Here is a 23,892-nt window from a genome sequence, read left to right on the forward strand (position 1 = left end):
CAATCAATCATTAGAAATGATGCTGGAGCCCACATTTCTTATAATGCAACTCAATAACATCTTTCATTAGACCGTCCCTGATTCAAAAATGCATGTGTGTCAAACTCCAAATCTGCCCTTTGTAACAGTTTGGTACTCCTCATGATGTTCAGAGAGCCCCTTTAACAATTCACTTCAAAGTGCTTTACTCAGAAGACAGCATCGACACAAAGACGGTGAGCCGACATCAACAGTTTTTGCATGAAAATCAGAGCAGAAAATCCTTGTTTGAAGTCATTTCTCACTTCTCTCACAACCCTTCTGCTCCTTGAAGCCTCACAGCTTTTTGTTTCTTTGAGAGAAAGAAGAGAAAGTATCAGCATGATCATCAATGAAGCCTCTCCTGAGCAGATTAAATAAAGCTTTATTTAAAGGCCCCTGAATACCTCTTAAAACTAGAAAATAATTCTTTTGAATCAAGTGCCTTTTTTCTGCAGGGCTTGAGGTGGTTTTGATTCTGTTCAGAATGGCCAGTGGGTAAAAATACTCAAGGCCGACTTGTAGCTGTCTAATGAAGTATTTGTAATGAGTAACAAGTGATAATGAGCCCTGCACTGATGAGTATGTGCAATACAAAGCATCAAATCTGGGTGACTTCCGGAGGCGTTTGATTCGTTGCGGATGACATCAGCTGTGGAGTGAGTGTGCGAAAAAAAAAAAAAAAAACCGGCGCCCTCTTCTTTCCCCGGTTACTGAATATGACACAATGTCTGCTGGTATAAAAAGCTAGGGCCACTCCTATCAAGGCTCCACTTGTATGTCTGGAGACCACTCCGGTGCTCTGCAGCGAATAAAGGGAGGAGGCTGCTGTCGGGATCCTGCGCGCCTGTACGGGAGATACGAGAGAGACAGAGGAGAGGATGGCCACCCTGGTAGAATCTGCAGATATGGAGACTTTAGGCGGCCAAAGCAACACCGGGGCATCTCCGACATCCTCCAGCCCCTCGCAGCACTTCAACGACAGCAAATTTTACCTGCTGGTGGTTATAGGGGAGATCACATCGGAGGACCTCCTGAAGTGTGCCATTGCGGACATAGAGAAAGGTAAGATGGAGCTGCGTGAGGTGGGTGTAGGCCACCAAGAGCTGAACTTAACATCTTCAGAACAACTTGAAGACAGATGTTTGGTTTACAAGTTCGTCTTATATCTGTAAAAGTCATGCGGGGTGTCGATGCACCTGTTTGTAACGCCGGATTTTACGCGCGATACATTGCGCCAGAGCGAATTACGCATATTAATGAGTCATTAATAGTATCTGAACCTAATTTATTGGACAACCAATGGAACTAGAAGTGTTGTTGCTCATGGTATTGAACAGCCCCTCCCTGTAACAGCACCACAACATATCGCCACATTTCCAAAACACATCTTTTAACGCACAGGTACGTTCCCCGCCACCCACGCGCGGTTTAGTTCAGTATGATTGTTTTTTTAATTTTAGTTTATTTCCTCTCTGTAATGTTAATGTCAGCAGGCCCAGTTGTTGTCATTCACACACGTGGGCCAATTCCTCTAATGAAGCTGACAGCAATGATTCAGCATTAAATCTGGACTATGCGTCAATAATGCAACACATCGCAGTTCTTCTGGCTCCGGTGCAGCTGCGCGTTTCTGGCGCGGCACCTTGCCAGGCTTTATTCAGGTGCGTCAGGCTTTTGTTTTAGCAGGGTCCCACGCATCAGTTTACAGTCAGGAAGAGACAGCAGCTTTCTCTCCGTGCGCGCTGCTGCGGGAGAACGCAACGCCGACAAAGCTGAATAAATAGGCTTTGTGTTTTGAGACTGCAATGAACGGACTGGCAATACATCAATTCCCCATTCATCCTGTGGGAACATCTCTCCATCCTCAGCATCACCCCGCATCCAGCTCTCTCATCCCTCACCGGCTGGTGGGCGTGGCTCGGTCCGCACTGCGGTCCCTACGGAAAGCCACAAGGAACGATTTTCAAAAGTGAGCAGGGCGTTTTAGAAATGCTACAGCTGCTGTGGTGGCCTGCTGCCTGGCCCGATGTATGTTTGTGTGTGAGAGAGAGAGAGGAGAGGGAAGAGGAGAAATGGCGCAGTTACTGTGTGGGTGTAAAAACAGCTGAGTTTTTTTTAAAAAATACAGGAAAGCTTTTAAAGCGGAAATGATGACTTTTCTATTTTTCCCAGACTCTGCTACAAAACGAAAAACAAGCACAAAAGCGATTAAACGCTTTATAGAGAAAACAATCCAATCACAGATCACATTATGTTGGCCTTCTGTCAGATATTCAGACTGAAACTTCACTCTTGACCTTGGAAAAAACCAAAAAACAGGGACCTTTAGTAGCCGCTCTGGAGCTTTTGGTTGTATCACACAGTCTTCCTCATCAGATGGAGTTTGCCACAGCTTTTGTGAATATCTCTGAGCACGTAAATGGCTCTTTATGCTTTGTTTATTCTTCTAATCTCTTTTATGTTTACACAATAACATTATTCCTGTATCTTATTGATTCGTCAAAGAAAAACTGCATTCCGTCACCGTCACTCACGTCAATCGATGAACGGTCTCTTGTTGTTGCCACACCCTCTGCTCTCAGTTTAGGCCTCCTGTCAACAAATAACACAGTCGGTGAAATAAACTTTTCTGACCACCTTTTGTGTGTAGTTTCCCAGAGAGAAAAGATGACATCTCTATTTATTTTTAAAGTCCTTCTGTCTCCATTTCCAGTTTATGTCATCATCTAAGTTCATAGAGGCCTTCAATAGGCCTTAACTCTGCATAATTAAGAGAGGATGAAACCAGCGTGACTCAGCGGAGTGGAGCGCATCTGGCCCATTGCACAACAGAAACAGGGCTATAGATATTTCCTATTATAGATTTCTTTTCTCATGCCAGTAACAAGTCTATACATGTTCACCCTAAGATTTTCCAATGAACTGTAGGCAAATAGATGTGTGTGCGTGAGGGTGCGACTTTGCACATTTGTTAGGCCTGATGCCAAGTTCTCTGTGACAACATGTGTTTTTCTTCATCGGTGTCTTCCCTTCTTCTCGCTCTTCTTTGTGTCTTCGTTGATTTTCTTCTGTCTTGTGTTTATCTCGCAGGGATTCGCTCATGGGACACCAACCTCATTGACTGCAACCTGGACCAGGAGCTGAAGCTGTTCGTCTCCAGACACTCGGCTCGTTTCTCTGCAGATGTCAGAGGTAAACTGGAAATAAAAGGCATTTTCACGGCTGATTTCGCGCCAGCTGCAAGACATTAGCAGTTCATTTGCTTAAGTGATACTACAATAAGGTAAAAAGAGAGAATTAAGTACTGAAAGAAAAAGTACTCACCATGCAGAATATGTTAAACAGCCTATACTGTAGGATTTGAACACATGAGCAACATGTTTGTTGTGGCTGGTCAAGGTGAATTTAAACACTTTGTTAAGTGATGGATAGTTTAATGTACAAAAACCTCCAAACTTATAAAGACTTTTATACCTTTAACTGATTCCTAAAAACCTTATTTTGCACCACAGACAGAATATTTCAACCTGCTTTCAATTTAAATGTTTAAAAAATGTCTCAGAAACAAGACTAAATGCATCAGAAGGTCTGAAAAATTTGATGTTCGTACATGAAGTAAATGAAACTTCAATTCCAGATAAACATGACTCGAGTCTTTTTTCACTTTGTACATTGTATCTTCTTTTAAAAGCTGCATTTGTTTTGCAAGACAAAAACCTTAAAGAGCTGCTTTACAGACATGAAAACGATTAGTGCTCACTTTTGGGTATCACCTGATTTTAGGATCACAGATCAAATTTCATTTTCTATTATGATATCAGTTCACTACATTATTGTGTTGGCCCTAAGGATGTCAGATTTCAGATTGATTTTACTCTTGATCTTGAAAAAACAAAACAAAACAAAACAAAACAAAACACAAGGTCCTTTAGTAGCTGTTTCCGACATTTTGGTTCTCTTCATCATCAGATGGTATTTGCAGAGTTTTTGTGAATTTTCCGAGCACTTAGAGTTTAACTTTTCTTTATTCTTGTATTTTCTCATATTTTGTGAGTAGCATTTTTTGTTATAATAGAATGAAAATATTCAAGTTAAGTACAATTACTCCCAAATTTTAGTCAAGTACTGCACCTTTCAGTCATGTATACTGTCACACAGCAGTCAGCTATAACTTCCATGCAGTACTCTAAGCAGAGGGGTTTTATTACCCATCCCTGGATACGCCCTCGCAGCATTTTCTTGCTTGGCACTTTCATGGCTGTATCATTTGCAAGGTGAAGGAGAGGCTCCGTAAAGATGGAGCAGGTCCAGGGTGGAGGACATGTGGTCTGTCAGTGGGCAGTATGGCCTTGACGGGCAGCAGCAGTTAAAGCCTCTGCTTGGCTCGGCTCCATATTGGATGTGACCAGCAGGGCTTCATACTTCACAATAGATTGATCCAGCTGGCAAATGCTGCTGCAGACTGAATTTATTTAAATATTCCTGTATCAAATCTCTTAAAAGGCTTACAGAGGTGATATACAGTCGGCTGAAACATGGTGATTTATCTGTGACGGCATTCAAAGAGACTCCAAATCCCCACTCGCTTTCATCCCACCTTGTTTTTACCATTTTCTCATCCTCCATTCTTCTCTCCTTCTTCCTCCATGTGTGCTGTTGCCTTGCAACGCAGTACTAGATGCACAGTTGATTTGGGAGTAATTAGCAGCGTCGAATCCCCAGTGGCGAGTGTCTGTCCATGAAAATAAAGCAAGGAGGGGAACAGAGAGGACTCAGGGAACAGAGAGGGTGAGGGGAAGCGAGAGGGGATGAGAGAAAAGCAAACAAGGGAGCAAGAGGAAAACAGGGAGGAAAGAATAAGGTGAAGATGGATGCGAGAGGTAAAAAAGCTGCAACACAGAGATGGAAATGCAGTTCTGAACAGTGAATTAATGAAGCCAAGACTTTGAGAGTTAATCCTGCATAAGCAGTAAAACTGTAGTAATATTGCTCTCTTATATTCTCTGCCTCAGGCTTTTTGCCAAGTCTTTCTCTCAAGGGGAGGATTTCCATTCTCTTTTGAACTTTGAATGCATGAACTGATTTGTGAAGGGCTGGAAAACTACAATATTTCGCTTGACTTTAACAGGGCTTTTATGTTTATTAGTGACAGTTCCCCTGCATAAAGTCTGGATTTTTGTCTTTCATAGAAGTGTACTTCCAATCTAAGTCACCCTTTTATCACGGTGAGAAACACAATATACACCACTTCAAAGAAATAGTTTGACGTTTTGGGAAACACACTTCGCTTTTTCCTCCGGGAGTTAGATAAGAAGCTCAATATTCCTTTCTCATATTTACTAAATATGAAAATATAGAGCCAGGAGATGGTTTGGTCAGGTTAGCTTAGCGTAGCTTATCTTAGCTTAGCATAAAGACCAGAAACAGGCTCTGTCCAAAGGCATCTTGAAAGCTCTTTAATTTACACATTCTATCTAGTTTGTTTAATCCGTATAAAAACAAAGACACAAAAACAAAATGTTTAAAAACAATATGTTGTGTTTTTACAATAAGTTGTAATCCTCAGTGTTTCTTGACCAGGAGCAATAATTTCCTAGTCTTGTCCAAGATTTCAGGAAGTTAGTGCTCATGGCTGTAGGCAGATTTTGTTAGCTTTGGACACAGCCAGGCTAGCTCTTTCTCCATATTTTCAGTCTTTATGCTAAGCTAAGTTAGCCATCTGCTGACTGGAGCCTTAAACTTAGTGGAAAGATATAAGAGTATAGTATCAATCTCCTCATCTAAGTCTGACCAAGAAAGTGTATTTTCCAAAATGTTGAGCTTTTTTATAGCTAGCTAATTTTCTCCAATGGTGCATTTCGTAAGTGTGAATTCACACAAAATATCAGATAAGTGTGTTTTCAGGCTCAAGATGATTCATTATGAAGCTGAGCTGCTGACTGCATGTAAGTTATAATTTCAGCATTCTAGAAAAATCTATAAAATCTTTACAGGAGTGTTCTTTGTTTACCTTTAGCTTGAAGTGTACTCATCCGATAGAGCTCAGTGCTTACAGGAAAACACAAACCAGCAGGTGGTGTCAGGCGGAGGCGGACAAATACAATTATCTGTCTGCTTGATGGATCGCATGCCATCCATCACGCCGTGTTAGCGCACAGGAAGGCTAACAGCAAGGAGGAGAAGGGAGGAAAAAAGGGTCACGACCGGAGACCCCCGGTGTCTCCCTGATGGGTATATGATGCTTCTGGTTACATCTACATTTCCCAGCATTCTGCCTTGTCTGCAGACAGAGTTAAAAGGCTGTCACTAAACCGCGAATCCATTCAGTGATCAATAGTAATAAGAGACTGTGTTGACTCTTCCAAATGAATTTGTCCGAGATAAAGATCCTCCTGATATTTTTCACAAAAACGATCCTGCTTTCTCTTGATGTCTATTAAACATTCGAGCCTGTCTGATTTTGTTTTGTATCTGGAAATCAGCAGATTGATTTTCATCTATAAGGACCAAAATCTCACGCCACAAAAATGCAGCAAACTGCACCTTACATTAACACACATCTTTTTGGATTTCCTCTTGTTTGTGTTACTGTCTTGCACATTGTGAACTTTTGCATGTTCCTGCCCTATACAGCTCTTTCATTTAAATAACATATGTATATATTCACATTTAATATATTGCATTTATTACATCTTTTCAGATTGTGTTGTTAAATTTCTACCTCTGGATGAATTGGGGAAGAAACAGGTGGTGGAAAACATAATAACCTATTGTTATCCTCGTGCCAAATTGTCATTTGTTTTGACACTAATTCCTTAAGATACTGGCTGTAAAGGAGCTTAAAACTGAATGTTGTTTAGAGACAGTCAATCCTTCGACACAGGTGATTGACTGTTCTCTGAGTCAGCCAGCTTTCCAGCAGTGTCATTAGCTCCATGCCCAGACATATTACACACACTGGCTCCCTTTTAATTCAGTTGTGTGGGGACATGGGAGTGAGTGACATTGAAAACTGCGCTCAGGGGGCTCCCATCTTTGCTGCTGAAAGTCACCGTGGTCAATTATTCTGTCCCGGTGGAAAAGGAAATGACAGCAAGGAGAAAGGTGCAGACGCATGCAGGGCATCCACCTGAAGAGAGAAAATTATAATCCTTTTTTTATGCAAAACGAAGGAGGGAGTGAATTTAGTTGTTCCACTGATCTATTTTTGGTGTGGTGCCATCCACATTGATGTTCCCCTGTCTGGTTCAGTCTGTGGCAGACAGGCTATACCAGTCTTGCGCTTTCTATTCAGCCAGGAGGAGAATGCTCAGTGATGCATGTCGCATTACCTCGCCTCCCGCTGAGACAGAGACACACTGGGCGTTAAGGATTTTTTTATCGATCAAGGTAATTGTCAGGGTTAATCAAGCTCCAGTGCACAGTGTCTGTCATTTTTTTGACGAGCTGGCGTAGACACATTTGGCAGGGTGATGGTGGTGGTGATGGTGGCTGCTTTGTGCTTCACTAGTCCTTCACTAGTTTCTGTTTCATCATGTGAAAGGGCCTGAGCGGGGTGTAACCCACAGAGAGACGAACAAAGAAAAGCAGAATGCTTTTTGATTACATTAGCAATTACAGATGTGGCTGGTGTACAGTATCATGGACAGGATGAACAATAGACCTCCATGATTGACTGTTCTCTCATTTCACAGACCACTGAAAAGCATTTCCTCAGCCACTTGTTCTTATGGAGGAGCTCTGGTCATCAGTTTAAGACTGCTGCCTCTTCAGAACAATGCTGAGTGAAGCTGGGATTATGATGATGACACAGATCGCTACGTCTATGAAATAAGATGAGCATGCAAAGGGAGTGGGCATCCATGAAGAGTTATTTTAAAAATGTGTTAGAAAATCAGAACATGACAATTTGGACTTGAGACTGTCATCAGGGAAAACATGAAGTGAATCACCCAGTCAGGACTGTCCGGTAAAGCAAAATAATCAAGTATCATGATACTGCTAGCTGCTCTGTAAAGCTGTATTTATAGGCTCAGCAGTGCTTTGTGCTAATGCTAGCATGCAGCATACCCACAGTGACAATGTTAACACTCTGATGTTGAGCAATTGTACCACCATCACCATCAGTTTGCTTTGGAAACGAGTGAGAATATACCATCATTACCATCATTTAACTCAAATATATTTATTTAATCTGAAAACATGAAGACTCGGAGGCCAAATCTGAAAAATAATGACTCATATGAAAATAGACACAAGGCCTTAAGATCTTATTCCCCTCTCCCTGACCCAAAAAAGCAGAATAAGATTGATAAGATGATTTCTAATTTAAGCATCATGATACTCAGTTCATATGAAAGCTCAAAGTGAATGTCCCTTTAGGAATATTTCTACCTCCACACAATGAGCTCCACATAAAGGCTGAAATGTCCAAATCAAGAGTCATTATTTCTACCTTCACTGAAATCTCCAGAATATTAGGGCTAATAGTGACGTACCGCACAGGAGCCCTCAGCAGTGAATGAAAGAGTTCGTCTATGTGGAGTGACAGCCCTCTGGGAGAAAGTGGCAGGGTTAATGGCCATGTGCTCCATAATGAGAATCTGCCATATGAAATATGTATGGAGGAATCAGCCCAGCAGCCAGATAGCTGTTGCTTTATCATGTCTCTGGAGATGAGGCACACTCTGTCTTCAACACTATGCATCTGAATTTAAAGCCTCCATTCGAGCAACACCTCTCTGCCCTCTGAACCTGACAGGGAACACGCTCTTATTTGTCTATTCCCAGAATGTTGCTGGCAGCATTTCCTTCACTTTTACGAGCAGGAATTGATCTAAACGACCGAAATAACAGCAGTCTTTTCTCAGTTGTCTCTTGGGGAATTCGCTGATTTGTACGTTTAAAAAGAAATTAGACAACAAGGAGAGGAAACAAAGAGAAGGGCTGAGTGAAGCCTGATGTGACGGGATGAATAATGATTCCCTGTCAATGATTCATCACCTGGACCAGAGGATAACCCCCTGATACTCACAGTGGGATCAAAGTCATTATCATAATCGATCATCCAACACCTATAGGATGATCGATTGTGAGCCTGACACACCCTGCTGTTAGTTCTCTATGTAAGAGCTGTAGGAGATTATTATTATTTTGGCAAATAATCAGTGTCTTGTCTGTATTGTTTGTTGTCTCAAAGTGGCTCAGTCCAACTAACTGAAATGATTAGTTGATAAATTGATTAATTGAGTAGTCAGAAAATAAAGTGTTGGTTTGGCCAAAACAGGACGTCATCTGTAGTTCTGGGAAACCGTGATGGATGTTTTTCATTTTATGTACAATTTTCTGGTATTTTATAAACCAAATAATGTATCGATTTTTTTTAAGTAATAATGGATTATGAAAATAATCTTTAGTTGAAGCCTTAAAGTCAATATGGTCACTGTGATTCATCTCAATGCATAAACGCTCAAAATGCGTGCAACAAATAATGTGCAGTAATCAACATTTTTATATCAACAGTGAATCAGAAACTCCAAATCAATGCTGATGTTGCTCCATATCTGCTGGATGTCTTAATAAGCTACACATTCACCAAACGATTTCTATGAAGGGATAATATGGCCCTGCAATCGGCTGGCGACCGGTTCAGGGTGTACCCCGCCTCTCGCCCATTGTAGCTGGGATAGGCTCCAGCCCCCCGCAACCCCAAAAGGGATAGGCGGTATAGATAATGGATGGATGGATGGGATAATATGTCAGTGTTGTGTTTACAGCTTGTTGCGCTGCCCCAAAGTGGCCAAAACATCAGTTCTTGCAAGTTTAAGTCCTGTTGATGAATGTGTTACACACAGATTTTCTGTGTTCTTGAATGAATTAGTCATGAATTAATGAATAATGGTGTTACTTAAACAGTATGATCGTCACCCAAAATGCAGCCGCAGAGTTAAGCATGATGACGTCTTACAACAAAGGATAATGGAGGAGTTCATGTTCATGCTGAAACTGGTTTTCAAGCTGAGGAGTGGGACTCAGGGTATAAGGGGTGTGTTATAGCTTCATCTCCAGAGAATTCATCCATCTTAGAGATGAAGAGCTCTACTCTGCAGAGACCGTTAACATTTACACAGCCACATTAGAACTGCCACATCGGCTGCATTTGATGAATTAGTTGATAAATTTGCTGAGCCCTGCCCCATATCAGAACCAGAGGAGCTGAGACTCATTAGGACTTTGCAATCAGTGTTTTAGCTCATTATAATGGAAACAAGCACAATAATGAAGGTGAAAAAAGAATGTGAATGCTTCAGTAACTGTGAGGCTTATGCTGATTGAAAGATGAAATGAAACATGATAGTTTCTGATTTCCCCTGTGCTTCTTCTGCTCTGACTTTGTTCCAAATTAAAGTGCAGCAGCAAGACTCAGCAGCAGTTCTGGTGCACAAGGTCTTTCATTTGAATGTACAATGCCGTGCGTCACGTTTTTAGAAAGAGGATTTCTGTAGTTTATAGAAACTCGGGCTACAACTAATGATTTGTTTATCAATTCATCCAACAATTATTTTGTTAATTAATAAACTAATCATTCAGTCTGTAAAATGTCCTTACGTAATGAATAAGTACACACTTTCCTGATCCTGACATTAATGATGATATCAGTCCAAAACCTGATATACTATCCAATAAGACAAAGTGAAGCAGCAAGTCCTCATTATTGATAAGCAGGAAATGAGGCATTTTTGGCATTTTTGCTCGAAACGATGAACAGTTATGAAAAAATAGACTAATCGATGAATCAACAATTTTTTAATCTCTGACAGGCACATTTAATTTATTGTTTTTTTAAATTTGCAAATATTTCCTGTTTTGTTTTGCAGGTCAGAGAATTCTTCACCATAAAAGTAACGTCCTGGAGACGGTGGTGCTGATCAACCCTTCAGATGACGCAGTCAGCACTGAGGTAAAATGAGCTCTAATTGCTGTTGATAATCTGTTATATTGTTATAACCTCTGCCTTTTTCTGTATCTTGGTATTTCATCTTCTGATCCACAGTTCCATTAAAATGCACATGTACAAAGCAATTACAGCTTGATTATTATTTATTCTTGACTGTCCTTCATGTGTGGCCAGTTATCCACCCTCTTCATTTGAACTGCTGTTTGTTGCTGTTCGTTGGAATAAAAAAATGGGAGCAATTAGGAGCTCGACGGACAAGACTAATGCCTTGTTTACCGCTAGAATAACAAGCAGCCTTTTGCCTTTTGTTATTTCAGTGCAGCTTTTGATGGTAAGAAAGACATGGGAGGGCCAGGAGCATAGATGGCAGCAGATTTCCTCATGTGTCACTGCCCCCTTTCACTGTTGCCTCGGCCCCCTAGCCATGTCTGCAGTCAAACTGTGCATTAATAATATCTCAGAGCACAGCAGGATTGACCTGGCCAGCCGCCCGTAACAGCTGATGTTGCTGAAGCAAGAAAAAAAGAACAGCGGAGAGGGGAAGAGGCAAGAGATAGAGAGTTGAAAGGAAACTTGGCAGAGTGGACAGCAAGAGATCAAGTCAGCTAATTAGCTAATGGATTTTAGTGATGTGAAACTGGTGATATTTCAAATGGACTAAATCATTAAGCTGATTGCTGCAGCAGAAAGGTTTTGTATTCCCTGTCTCTGTAGCCAGTCGTATTATTATATAGCATTCTTCAAATAAATTACTTGTTTCTTTTTTTCAAGTACCATACCATACTTTAACTTAGTCTATTCACTCTTGACTAAAATCAGTGGTACGTTATCACAGAAAATAATGTCAACTCTTGATTTCCAGGTTCGTTTGATGATCTCAGACACTGCCAGACACAAGCTTCTGGTTCTCTCAGGGCAATGCTCTGAAAACACAGGGGAACTGATTCTTCAGTCCGGATCTTTCTCTTTCTTCAACTTCATCGACATATTCACTGACGAAGAGGTGAGTCAACATAATGATTTTCCATGTGACCTTTGGCACTAACATAATACTTTTCCACATGTTCACGCACACAGGTTGTTGCCTTGAAAAAAACAAATCAAAAGAAAAACTGTCAATTCATTACACTCTCCAGTGTGTTCAAAATTAAAGTCACTTAATTTTTCCTATGCACAGATCGGTGAATTGCTCAGCACCATTCACCCAGCAAACAAAGCCAACCTTACACTCTCCTGCCCTGATCAAGGCGACTGGAAAAACTCAAACTTGGACAAACACAACCTGCAGGACTTCATTAACATGAAACTAAACTCCACTCTTATACTCCCTGAAATGGAAGGCCTCTCAGAGTTCACAGAGTATTTATCCGAATCAGTAGAGATCCCATCTCCTTTTGACATGTTAGAGCCACCAACCTCGGGTGGTTTCCTCAAACTTTCCAAACCGTGCTGTTACATTTTCCCTGCTGGTTGTGGTGACTCTGCTCTCTTTGCGGTCAATGGCTTCAATATGCTTATTAACGGTGGTTCGGACAGGAAGTCATGCTTCTGGAAGCTGGTGAGACATCTGGACAGGGTGGACTCCATCCTCCTGACCCACATTGGTGATGATAACCTGCCAGGCATCAATAGTATGCTGCAGAGGAAGGTTGCAGAGCTTGAGGAGGAGCAGTCACAGGGTTCGACAGCTAACAGTGACTGGGTGAAAAACATGATTTCTCCTGATATTGGTGTTGTGTTTGTGAATCTTCCTGAAAACCTTGATAACCCTGAACCTAATTACAGAGTGAGGAGGAATGTTGAGGAGGCAGCGTTCACTCAGCAGTTCCTCAGCAAGCTAAATTTGCGGATAGAGCCTTTGCAAAGGCCTGTTGGAAACACCATAGAGCCAATCATACTTTTTCAGAAAATGGGCGTTGGGAAACTTGAGATGTATGTGCTTAATCCATCAAAGAACAGCAAGGAGATGCAACACTTCATGAAGCAGTGGACAGGTAGCGAAAAAGATACCACTTCCATTCTGCTGCCAAATGGAAAAGAATCAGAGTTCCCTGTCTCTTACTTGACTTCAATCTCTTCTCTCATTGTTTGGCACCCTGCAAATCCCTCAGATAAGGTTGTGCGGGTTCTCTTTCCTGGAAATGCCACCCAGCATCACATCTTTGAAGGTTTAGAAAAACTAAAGCACCTGGACTTCCTGAAGCAGCCAGTTGTTACTCAAAAAGCGATGTCCTCGAGTATGCCGTCAACACCGACACTAAAGCAAGCTAAGATGAAACACAGAACAGACAGCAAAGAGAGCCTAAAGTCTACCCCAAAGCCATCGCCTATCAGAAGCATCAGAAAGGATTCAAAGGAGGAAGCACCAGAAAAGGCAAAGACAGATGCAGAGTCATCTCATGAAAAAGCACAGAAGATGGAGAAAAAAGAAAAGGCCCCACTCAAAAAGGAGAAGGCAAAAGCATCTGAGAAAGAATCAAAAGCAAAGGCAGAGCAAACAGCCCAGAAAGAAACTCCAGAGAAAAGGAAGTCTGAAATAAAAGCCAGAACAGAGAAGGAAAAGATTGTTAAAAAGGAGACCAAAGTGTCTGTCGAAAAGAAAAAGGAAGTTAAGAAAGAAGTAGCAAAGAAAGATGATACTGCCAAACAAGATGGTAAGAAGGATGAAAAAGTAAAGAAAGAAGAGGCAAAGAAAAGTGTAAAAAGGGATATCAGAAGAGACTCACCTATGAAGGAGAAGAAGGAAGAAAAGAAAGAGCAAAAGAAAGATGTCAAAAAGCCCTCTAAAGACACAAAAAAGACATCCACTGTGGGTGAAGAAAAGGGTCTAGCACCAAAACCAAAGCCCCTGAAAAAAGATGCCTCAAAGAAAGACGCAGGAATCCTGTCAAAGACAAAAGAGACGGGAAAGACAAAGGTGTTAAAGAAGGAGGTGAAGGTGGATGGTGGTGAACTAGCAGCTAGTGTAGCTGCTACTGTAGAAGATCCAGAAGCAGAAAGATCTCTGATGTCCTCACCAGAGGACCTCACTAAAGACTTTGAGGAGCTTAAAGCTGAAGAGTTGATGGAAGATGATGCAACCGTGCAACAAAATAAGGAAGAAGAAGCTGTAATGATCCACCATGAAGAAATAATACAAACCAAAGAGTCGCCTGAAGCACTAGAGTCTGTGGATGAGGGTATAACCACAACGGAGGCTGAAGGAGACAATGGAGAGACTCCAGATGAACAAGTTCTCAAGGGAAAACTCAATGGCAGTGAGAAGTTTGAAGATGAAGGCACTGTAATGGAGGAAACATCTGAGGGAGGGGATTATGAAGAGAAGGCAGAGATAGAAGAAGTTTATGAACCACAGAGAGTGGAACCAGATAAAGATAAGCTTACTCCCAGTGAAGAGGAACACCAAGACAGAGACGATGAAGTCAAACCAGGAGATAATGTTGAAGACAGTGATGATGTCATGAATAAAAATGTAGAAAGTCAGCAGATAAGTGAGAGGGAAACTGAGAAACAGACTCTGTTTTCATCAGCCTCACCCAAAGTGTCCTCACCTGTATCTCCAGGTGCATCTATCCATGATGAAATGCTTCCAGTTGGCTTTGAGAGCTCAGTAGCCTCAGATGACGAGAACAAAGATGAACCCCCTGAGGATTACACTGTCACCTCTGGCTACACTCAGTCCACCATTGAGATCTCTAGTGTGCCCACTCCTATGGATGAGATGTTGACTCCAAGGGACATTATGAGTGATGAAACCACCAATGATGAGGCTGAGTCTCCTCCACAGGATGTTGGCAGGTTTGGGACATCGGCATCTGGAGAGTTGGATAGGAAGAAGCTCTCTCCACTTCAGGACATGTCAGGGTTAGATCACTCTCATAGTAATGCTACAGAAGGCCACGACTACAACCACTCAGCTTCCACGATATCACCCCCTTCATCACTGGAAGAGGATAAAGTCACTAAGGAGTTTCCCTCTGCAGTGAAAGCTGAAGGGTTTGCCACAGCTCAAGAGCCATGTGAGAAGTATGAGACAGACTCAGCTAGACTCAGTTCAACTTCCACAACATCGCCTCTTATACGTTCACCCTCAGTGGACCGCAAGGACAAGTTTGATTCTCCACCCATATTTGCTCCCCCTATAGAACTGTCCACTACACTGACAGGGTGTGCCAGAGCAACAGCTGATTCCTCCATCAGCCCAGATGACAAGACATTGGAAGGAGCTAACTCGCCTCAGTCCTCTGGTCACACTCCTTACTACCAGTCACCAGTAGATGAAAAAGCAGGAGCTCTACCACCTGTGTCAGAAGATAACACGCAGGGTCCAATAATTGTAGAGGTCACAAGTGATAAAGATGATTCCTCCAACAGAGTTACCCCAGAGCCTCATGAAACAGAACAACAGAGTTCCTCTCCTGTAGAGAAAGTGATGTCCTCTCCAAAAAGCCCACCTCCAACTGAATCTGACTCCCCAATGAAGGCAGAAAAGTTACCCTTTGACACAGATCATAAGAAAACTGAAGAAAACAGCCATTCGGTCTTGTCTACAGCACCATTGACCAAACATGACTCAGACACTAATCCTTTCACAGCTTTCAAAGAAGAAAGTAAAATGTCCATTTCAGAGGGCACCACATCAGACAAGTCAGGAACCCCTCTTGAGGAAGTGGTAGCAGAAGATACGTTTTCACATTTAGCTTCGGCATCCACCGCCTCTCTGGCCACTAGCTCCTTGCCAGAACCCACCACTGACTCTCCTTCCCTTCATGCTGAGGTAGGCTCTCCTCACTCAACAGAAGTGGATGACTCTTTGTCTGTCTCCGTGGTTCAGACCCCAACCACCTTCCATGAGGCGGAGGGATCTCCATCCAAGGAAGATAGCCCCAGGCCCATGTCTATCTCCCCAGACATATCACCAAAGACGAAAAGCAGGACACAGATGCAGGACACAAAATCCCCAGAGCACTCCACCATGTCAATAGAGTTTGGTCAGGAGTCCCCTGACCACTCCTTAGCCCTGGACTTTAGTAAACAGTCCCCAGAGCACCCATCTGTGGGAAGCAGCTCACGTGCTACGGAGAATGGCCCAACTGAGGTTGATTACAGCCCCTCAAATGGATTGGATGGAAGACCATCCGAAGAGCATAGTTCTACAGTGGAGAAACCTTTTCTTTTTGAAGAGAGCGATTCAGTCCTTGCCACTTCTGCATCCCCATCAGATGCATCTCAGTCCACTCCCTCTGTTACAACCCCATGCCAAATGACAGAGATGCCACATGCTGTGACTGAGCAGACAGACAAGTCCCCAGTCACCCCAAAGGCATCATCTCTAACCCACTCTCCCCATTCCAATGAGCCATCCCCAGTGCTAGGAGATCCCCCGGCTAAAGACAGCGGCAGCCCAATTTCACCATCTGTGGAGAGCATTTCTAATAAATCTGACACACAGCAGAAGTACGACAAGTCACCCTCACCTCCTAAAGCTTCTTCCCCATCATCCTCTTTCACCTTTTCAAAAGAAGAGACCTTCTCCCCGGTAAAGGAGACTAATCCCTTTAAATGTGAGGATTTTACACCTCAGGAAAAATCCCCTGTGAGCCCCAAAGTTCCCATTCCATCATATCTACCTACATCCTCTGATCCGTGTAATTACAGTTCTGCCTGTGGCTCAAGGGACCCGAACACTACTAAGAAGAGCCCCTCTGCTCCATCTAAGACCGATGTTGACCTCTGCCTAGTCACTTCATGTGAGTACCGTCACCCCAAGACCGAACTATCCCCATCTTTCATTAACCCAAACCCTCTAGAATATTTCATCAGTGAGGAGAGCGCCTTGAATGAGGAGAAGCCTCTGGCCAAGTCAGGAGGTGGACCCCCACCACCAGGAGGCAAGCTTTCTGCCAAGCAATGTGAGGAGACCCCACCCACATCCATTAGTGAATCTGCCCCCTCCCAGACAGATTCAGATGTTCCACCAGGGACAGAGGAGTGCCCCTCCATTACAGCAGATGCCAACATTGACTCTGAAGACGACTCTGAGACTTTGCCTACTGACAGAACCCTGACCTACAGGCATGCAGATCCTCCTCCAGTGGCACTCAGGGACTCTGCTCCATCTTCAGGCCACCATGATGTCTGCATGGTGGACCCAGAGGCACTCAAGGCTGAAGAAAACCTCCACAACGCTAATACAGATGTTGGAGAAAAGCCTAAGAAGAAGAAGCTCTTGAAAAAGTCTTCCTCACCAGCCAGGAAGACTGCTCTATCAAAGTTGAAGGACTCAAAGACTTCCTCTCCAAAGAAGAGCATCGGAGAAGGGAAAGATGCCAAAAATGCAACCAATACCTCTGCATCCAGAGGTGTGAAAAGTGCTACATCAGGTGAGTACTATTTAATCACCCTCGTCATTTCTATCACGTTACAACTTTGCATAATTTACTCATATTCATTAGAATTGTAAGACAATGGTACATTTTTCTATTTCAGGTACTGGCAGTGGAAAGGCATCAGGTGGGGCACCTCTGCCCAATTGTCCTCCCATGTACATGGATTTGGTTTACATCCCCAATCACTGCAGTGCCAAGAATGTAGATGCTGAATTCTTTAAGCGGGTGCGCTCCTTTTACTATGTCGTCAGTGGCAATGATCAGACAGCTCAGGAGCCCAGTCGGGCTGTTCTTGATGCTCTGCTGGAAGGAAAGGCTCAGTGGGACAACAATCTGCAGGTAAGATTCAGTAATTATCATGACAATTCTATGTAATATTGTGATACTCTAAAAGTATAGTTATAGTAAGTAAGTAAAGACATACTGTATGTATTTGGCATCTTTGGGCACCAGTATTATTTGTTTAGTTTACTTTTATTTGACATTAGTTACAATTTGGAGCTTCAATTTGAGGCGCTTTTTCTTACTGCACTCATTCCAGTTAAGGGTGGCAGAAGCATTTGGATGTACAAAGGTTATATTCAGTAGATTCATTAGTAATGATTTATAATTGAACTTTGGCTGACTTTGTTCCTCTTCGCATCAGGTTTGCATTTAAATTAGATTGTAGTATGCAGCAGCCAGCAGGGGTACTGTAAATTAAAACAAATAAATGAGAATAAACCAGCTCAAAATCATTTTCCAGCCAAAAAAAAAAAAGAGACTGAAACGACATTCCAAGTTTTCATTTCTCTGTTAAAATCCTTTTGGTAAATACTGAACTCTAAATGCAAACATCAAAAGGGAAGAAGAGACAAAAAGACAAAGATGATTTTTGGTTCTGGGGGTGATACTTGAATGTTCAAGCTTAGAAACTTCCCTTCTCTTTGGCTTCAGGTCACTCTGATTCCGACTCATGACACTGATGTGATGAGGGAGTGGTACCAGGAAACTCATGACAAGCAGCAGGAGCTCAACATCATGGTCCTGGCCAGCAGCAGCACTGTTGTCATGCAGGATGAGTCCTTCCCGGCTTGTAAGATTGAAATGTAGGCCTGTTCAGCAAGAACTCTGGAGGCCTAGTGACTGATAATGAGAGTAATCATTATCATATGAGAGTTATCATTAGTAATGTGTCATGTAGCATCAAATCTAAGCAGATACTTAAGCACTTATATGCTAAAATAATAGTTCTTGTGGGCTAAACCCTGAAAAAGTAAATGTCCATAAGGAGGACTAACACTAATACAAATTAGCTTTGAGGGGCTCATTGCAAAGGATATGTTTTCTATGTAAATTGATATATCCTTGACACCCTCAAGGTGATTTTTAGGTACAAAGCGATCATCCTGGAAGGAAATTGGAATCCCAAAAAACACCCAAGCCACTATTGTCCAGTTACAGAAAGTCTACAGATCAAATAATGATGTTACTGTTGATGTATTAAGTTTCTTCTGTATCCCCAGATCAAAATACATGAGTCCTTTTTAATCAATTTAACTGCTGTCAAGGAACAAAGCTCCCCGGAATATGATATGTTCTTGAATAATGGTTATCAGCACCAAAGGATAAAACAAGACACTTTCTGTTATTGCCTTAGGGAGTCAAATTGAATGTATAAGAACTGGCGCAACTATGCCTAAGTATGAAGGTAACTCCACACATGAGGTCTGTCTCAAAGAGGACTTTTAAATGGTTACATAATTGAACGTCTGTAAATGTGAATTAACTTGAAACGACACTCAACATTGAATAACATTAATAGAAAGTCTGACTTCATATTCATCAGGGGCGAGACAAAGTGCCCCTACCATAGTGAAACTCTTCCTTTTGTTTTGGCTGGGTTTTATTTGATTTAAAATGGATATTTGGGATATTTTTGGTCTGGTTTATGTTGCTGCTGATATATGAATATTAATTTATTATGTTAAATTCACCTTATTGTGCTTGATTGTCCAGATAGCCTTTTACATTGTGCAACAGGAAGTTGCCTCCGAATGTTCTCTTTTGCTGTTATTACATCTGTAAAATCATCTCCCACAAACAATGTTAAAGTTTTTTAGAGGATTGTCTTTTATTTTAGATTGTCTGCTTTATTTACAGACTTTAATTTATTTCAAAAAGAGATATTAGATCTTATTTCTTATACCTGTTTTTTATGTAATCATTGCGCTGTGGGGAAGCTAGGCTTTTCCCATTGTAAAGCTGGTGAGGCAGGATATTTTCATAAACCTTAAAATGTCTTGTTTTTCTAAAGCATTGTACTATAATTATAAATAGCTTTGTGGCCGATGGAGTGGTTGGAAGATGTGCATGAGTTATGATACATTAGTTATCTTTTTTTAGAATTGGGATTTTGCTCAGACTTGCATTACAAACAACAGGGCTATATAGGCTAAATAAAGGAGCATTTATGATTTTTGCCAGTTGGCGTTGTACACTACAGTAACTTCAATGGCACTGTATCGACATAAGACTTGATTATGGGCGCAGAACAGTGTAGATTTTCAGGTTGATGTGAGCATTTTGGGAGGCTGAAAATTTCTTGCGGCACAAGAGTTTCTCCTCCTAAGCCAGGATGAAAAGGAAACGGCTTCAAGTAGGGGCGTCGTCTTGAGGGAGGCAGCACACAGAGGCGAGCGTGAGAGATTTATGTGTTTTAGATGAAAGTATGGAAAACAAAAACTAGACACTTTAAACACAAACACGGCACATACCAAACCAACAGTACGAGGCCATACATCAACATAAACAGGCCAGCTTCTGGAGAAACATTTAACAAATCACATCAGAGACTACAGGCTTTGGTTCCATGGGCTTTTCAGCGGACTCACCAAGCTCACCAGATAATTCTGAATTTACGTCATGTGTTCATGATATCACTACAGACCAGTTTTCCTGCAGGGGAACCTCAAACCAACACCACGACCAACAACAAACCGACACTCTGAACTGACATTTCTCTTGAACTGACATTTCTCTTTTCTCTGTCTTCTTTCTCTACACTCCCTCTATTTCTCTCTCTTTCTATTTATCTCTGCCTTTTTCTCCCTATCTTTCTCTTGGGAGAACTTTAATAATGTTTGTCTGCAGCTGTGTGCATAAGTCTTGTGATCTTGCATCCTCTCTGCCCTTTTCCCAAACTCATATGTAACCTATAGCAATTAGTTTCAAGTGAAAGTATTCCTTAGTGCTTTCTGATGTATGTGTGCAATACTGTGTATTTCCTCTACCCATATGGTGAATCTGATGTAAGAGGAACCACGACTAAAGAACAAACATTCAAAAGCAACCACAATAAAAATCTGTTGTGAAAAATAAGGATTTGTGTTCTTGTGTTTTTAAAATCGTATGATGATTGCGAGTAGAGCGTTGGCTGTTGGTGTCATGTGCACACAGGTGATTGGCTGAGTGACAGTGTGGAAGTCATTTCATTTAGCCTCCTTGGTGACAAGTGTCCCTGAGAGCTGGACAGGATAGACTAATGTCTCCTCAGAGTGATACAGTGGTAACAGGGACCACAGCTCAGTTTTCCTAGTTTCGTCTTAAGGTTATATTTTGTTGTATTTAGTCTATGTATGGAAATTGATTGAATATCTCAACAACTATTGGATGGATTGTTTTAAAATGTTTGTGCAGACATTCATAGTCTCTAGATGGTATATCTTAATGACTTTATTGATCCTCTGCATTCAGCTCGCTCCACTAGCAGATGAGCATTTTTGGCATTTCAGTGACATGTCTTGACAGCTTGATTGATTGCCATGAACTTCAGTGCAGACTCATTTCATCCTAGCTGCACACTGTAATTGCAGAACATGTAAACTGGCTGCAATAAGCGCTGGCTTGAATCCAGGACCGTGCTGTGCTGAGGCATCACTACTGCTTCTAATGCAAGGGAAACATTATGAAGACATATACAAACTGAATAAAATATATGCAGCTTATAACAAATTAACAAATATAAAATAAATAAGAATGTTTAAAACGTGAAACATGTCAGAAGAATATGAGGAAAATAACATCAGAGAGCGTATTTAGGTCTTCAAGTATGTGGTGAACTGCATGACCTCTTGATCAGACGCCTCAGGGATACTGACTGAGAAAGCAGAGATGGAACAGAGCAGAGCAGGATAAGAGGACATGTCTCCACAATTCAACATCCCTTTGCTGTGCAGTGGGGGACCACGACTCCACATGTCTGATGTCTCTCAGCAAGTGAAAGCCAAGCTTGTCTTTCAGGGCTGTTTCAGCAAATATACTGCACAGCAGTAAGTGGGAAGCTTTTATATGTCCTTCCATATAGTATCACATTATTACAAACAAGTTATGCAAATGACAGAGGATCCCTATTATTTATCCAAACCCAATACGAAGCCACAGGCATTTATGGTTTAGTACGTCAGTCACTGAACAGGCAAGCATATACATGTGCGTCATAAGTCTTGCCATAGATGGACGCTAACCTATTTAACTGTCTTTCAAGGACAGTGACTTTAGAGCTGTGGCACACAGTCTGACACAGTAATCAGTACCAGCTGTTTTTTTTCTGTGCCAAAACTGTTTCAGTGGGGACATTTATTAATGATGATGGGACACCCCAGGCACTTTCCAAAACCAAAGGGAAGTGCACACAGGGATAAATCAAAGAAGATGTAAGAGCAACTGTCGGTTGGCAGAACCTGGCTGTTTGGGAAATCAGAGTCTGAGTGCTAAAATAGACCCCTCTACAGCCAGTGCCATATTTCCCTCTTGATCATTGCATTATTTGAGCAGCTGAACATGAGCTGCCACCACACCATACCTTTAACCTATAACTATGCATGAGCTACACATTGAAAAAAACGTTTTTAAATTCATGCAAGCACATAAATATGCCCACACACAGAGCGAGAGAGAAGCCCACAGAGACACACACACCTTGCAGGATACCATAAATTATCCAAGGCCCTGTGTCTGATTGGCTGAGCAAGCAATCTCAGCTGGATGGGCTGAGATCTTGTTGCCAAGGCAACAGTGGGGAACCTCCCTGTCCCAGCCCTATTTTCTCTGTGCAAGATAGTCTGTCTTAGGAGTTAATTTAAGAAGCACCTTAATCATTGCAGCGATGTTTTTTCTTTTTTTTCACAACTTGCATTCACTTCTCAAAATGACTGCAAGTTTAGAGGTTATGTTTCCACAGAAGTCTACACACTATCTCACCATCAAATCCTGTATGAAGGAAATAACATTCACCGTCACGTGCATTTGTGTGTGATAAACAGTTAAAGAAGACTTTAGATTTGACTACTATCAGCATTCTGATATGATTAAAAAAAAAAAAAAATATCCAGAGTAGTTACAAGGAGTCCTTTGTAGGGAAATAAGTCCTTAGTTATGTAATGCTGTTCAGGTCAATGGGTACACTGGCTGGTGGCAGGGTTGGTGCTCACTGAGGCCTCCTATACTAAAGTAGAGTGGAGGTTTAAATGAAATGATAGGCCTACTTGTCACTCACAAAAACAAAAACAAAAACAAAAACAAACCTTATGAAAAAGCGATTCTGAACAGTTTGGCAATCATAACGTCACCCACAGCTTTTTCATTTTAATGTTATAAACGTATATCTTCAGTTGAGGCAGAAACTGCAGAAATAAAACAATAAAAATGTATAAAATCCAAAAAGAATATATTAATTCATTTTAAAAAGCACGAGCAGCAAGATTTACAAAGTGACTACGGCCAACTGAAAGAGTCAAAAGCAATGGAAATCTGAGGTGAGCCTGGGAGCTGTGGGACTCAACTCATTCTTAATGAAAACATTTTGAACTAATTTGCATCACTAAACTAATGATACATACTATAGACAAAGTGCATATATCTACATGAGAGTCTGCGTCCAACACAGTTCTTACACACATTATTATTATTATTATTATTATTATTATTATTGTTGTTGTTGTTGTTGTTGTTGTTGTTGTTGTTGTTGTTGTTGTTGTTGTTGTGTACATTATTGTGTTTTAAGATTCCTGACAGCGACAAACTCATTACACATTTTCTGGTGCAGTGCAACAGCACCACCTGCAGGTTTGAACACCTTTTTGGTTGCTGTGTTGGTCAGTGATAAAATGCTTTCCCATTTCTGGCGAAGAAAACATGTACAACAAAAATGAAAAGAGATTCGTCTGACAGAGTTGAAATAAACTTAAGTAACTACATTTGCATATATTTATTTTTATTAATTAAGTAAAAAGTTACTGTACTCTTGAGCCAGATAACTGAGTGCCGCCATATTGGGTGATACCATTTGCCATAGTGGATGGGACGAACTGCTTATTGCGTATTACAAAATTGGAATAAAACAACTAGCTACGGACAATGTCTGACTCGAATCAAAGTATTATCGTGTGGCACTGAATCTAAAAATATGGTTTTCTATTCCAGGCAACAATTGGCGTTTTAAAACTCTATCACATCTACAATAGCATCCCCTATGTTATCATCTCC

General features: G+C 41.5%; 1 protein-coding gene across 1 annotated transcript; it reads left to right on the forward strand.

Annotated features, from left to right (window-relative positions):
• The first annotated feature begins 638 nt into the window (after positions 1-638).
• On the forward strand, positions 639-20,727 carry map1b (microtubule-associated protein 1B). Its single transcript, XM_070988318.1, has 7 exons — positions 639-1,083; positions 3,112-3,213; positions 10,899-10,981; positions 11,841-11,981; positions 12,156-17,361; positions 17,468-17,706; positions 18,304-20,727. Exons 1-7 carry the CDS (start codon positions 900-902, stop codon positions 18,457-18,459), a joined length of 6,111 nt encoding a protein of 2,036 aa, XP_070844419.1. The 5' UTR covers positions 639-899; the 3' UTR covers positions 18,460-20,727.
• The last annotated feature ends 3,165 nt before the right edge of the window (positions 20,728-23,892 follow it).

Source organism: Chaetodon trifascialis, chromosome 20 (assembly GCF_039877785.1).
Source record: "Chaetodon trifascialis isolate fChaTrf1 chromosome 20, fChaTrf1.hap1, whole genome shotgun sequence".
NCBI classification, from domain to species: domain Eukaryota; kingdom Metazoa; phylum Chordata; class Actinopteri; order Chaetodontiformes; family Chaetodontidae; genus Chaetodon; species Chaetodon trifascialis.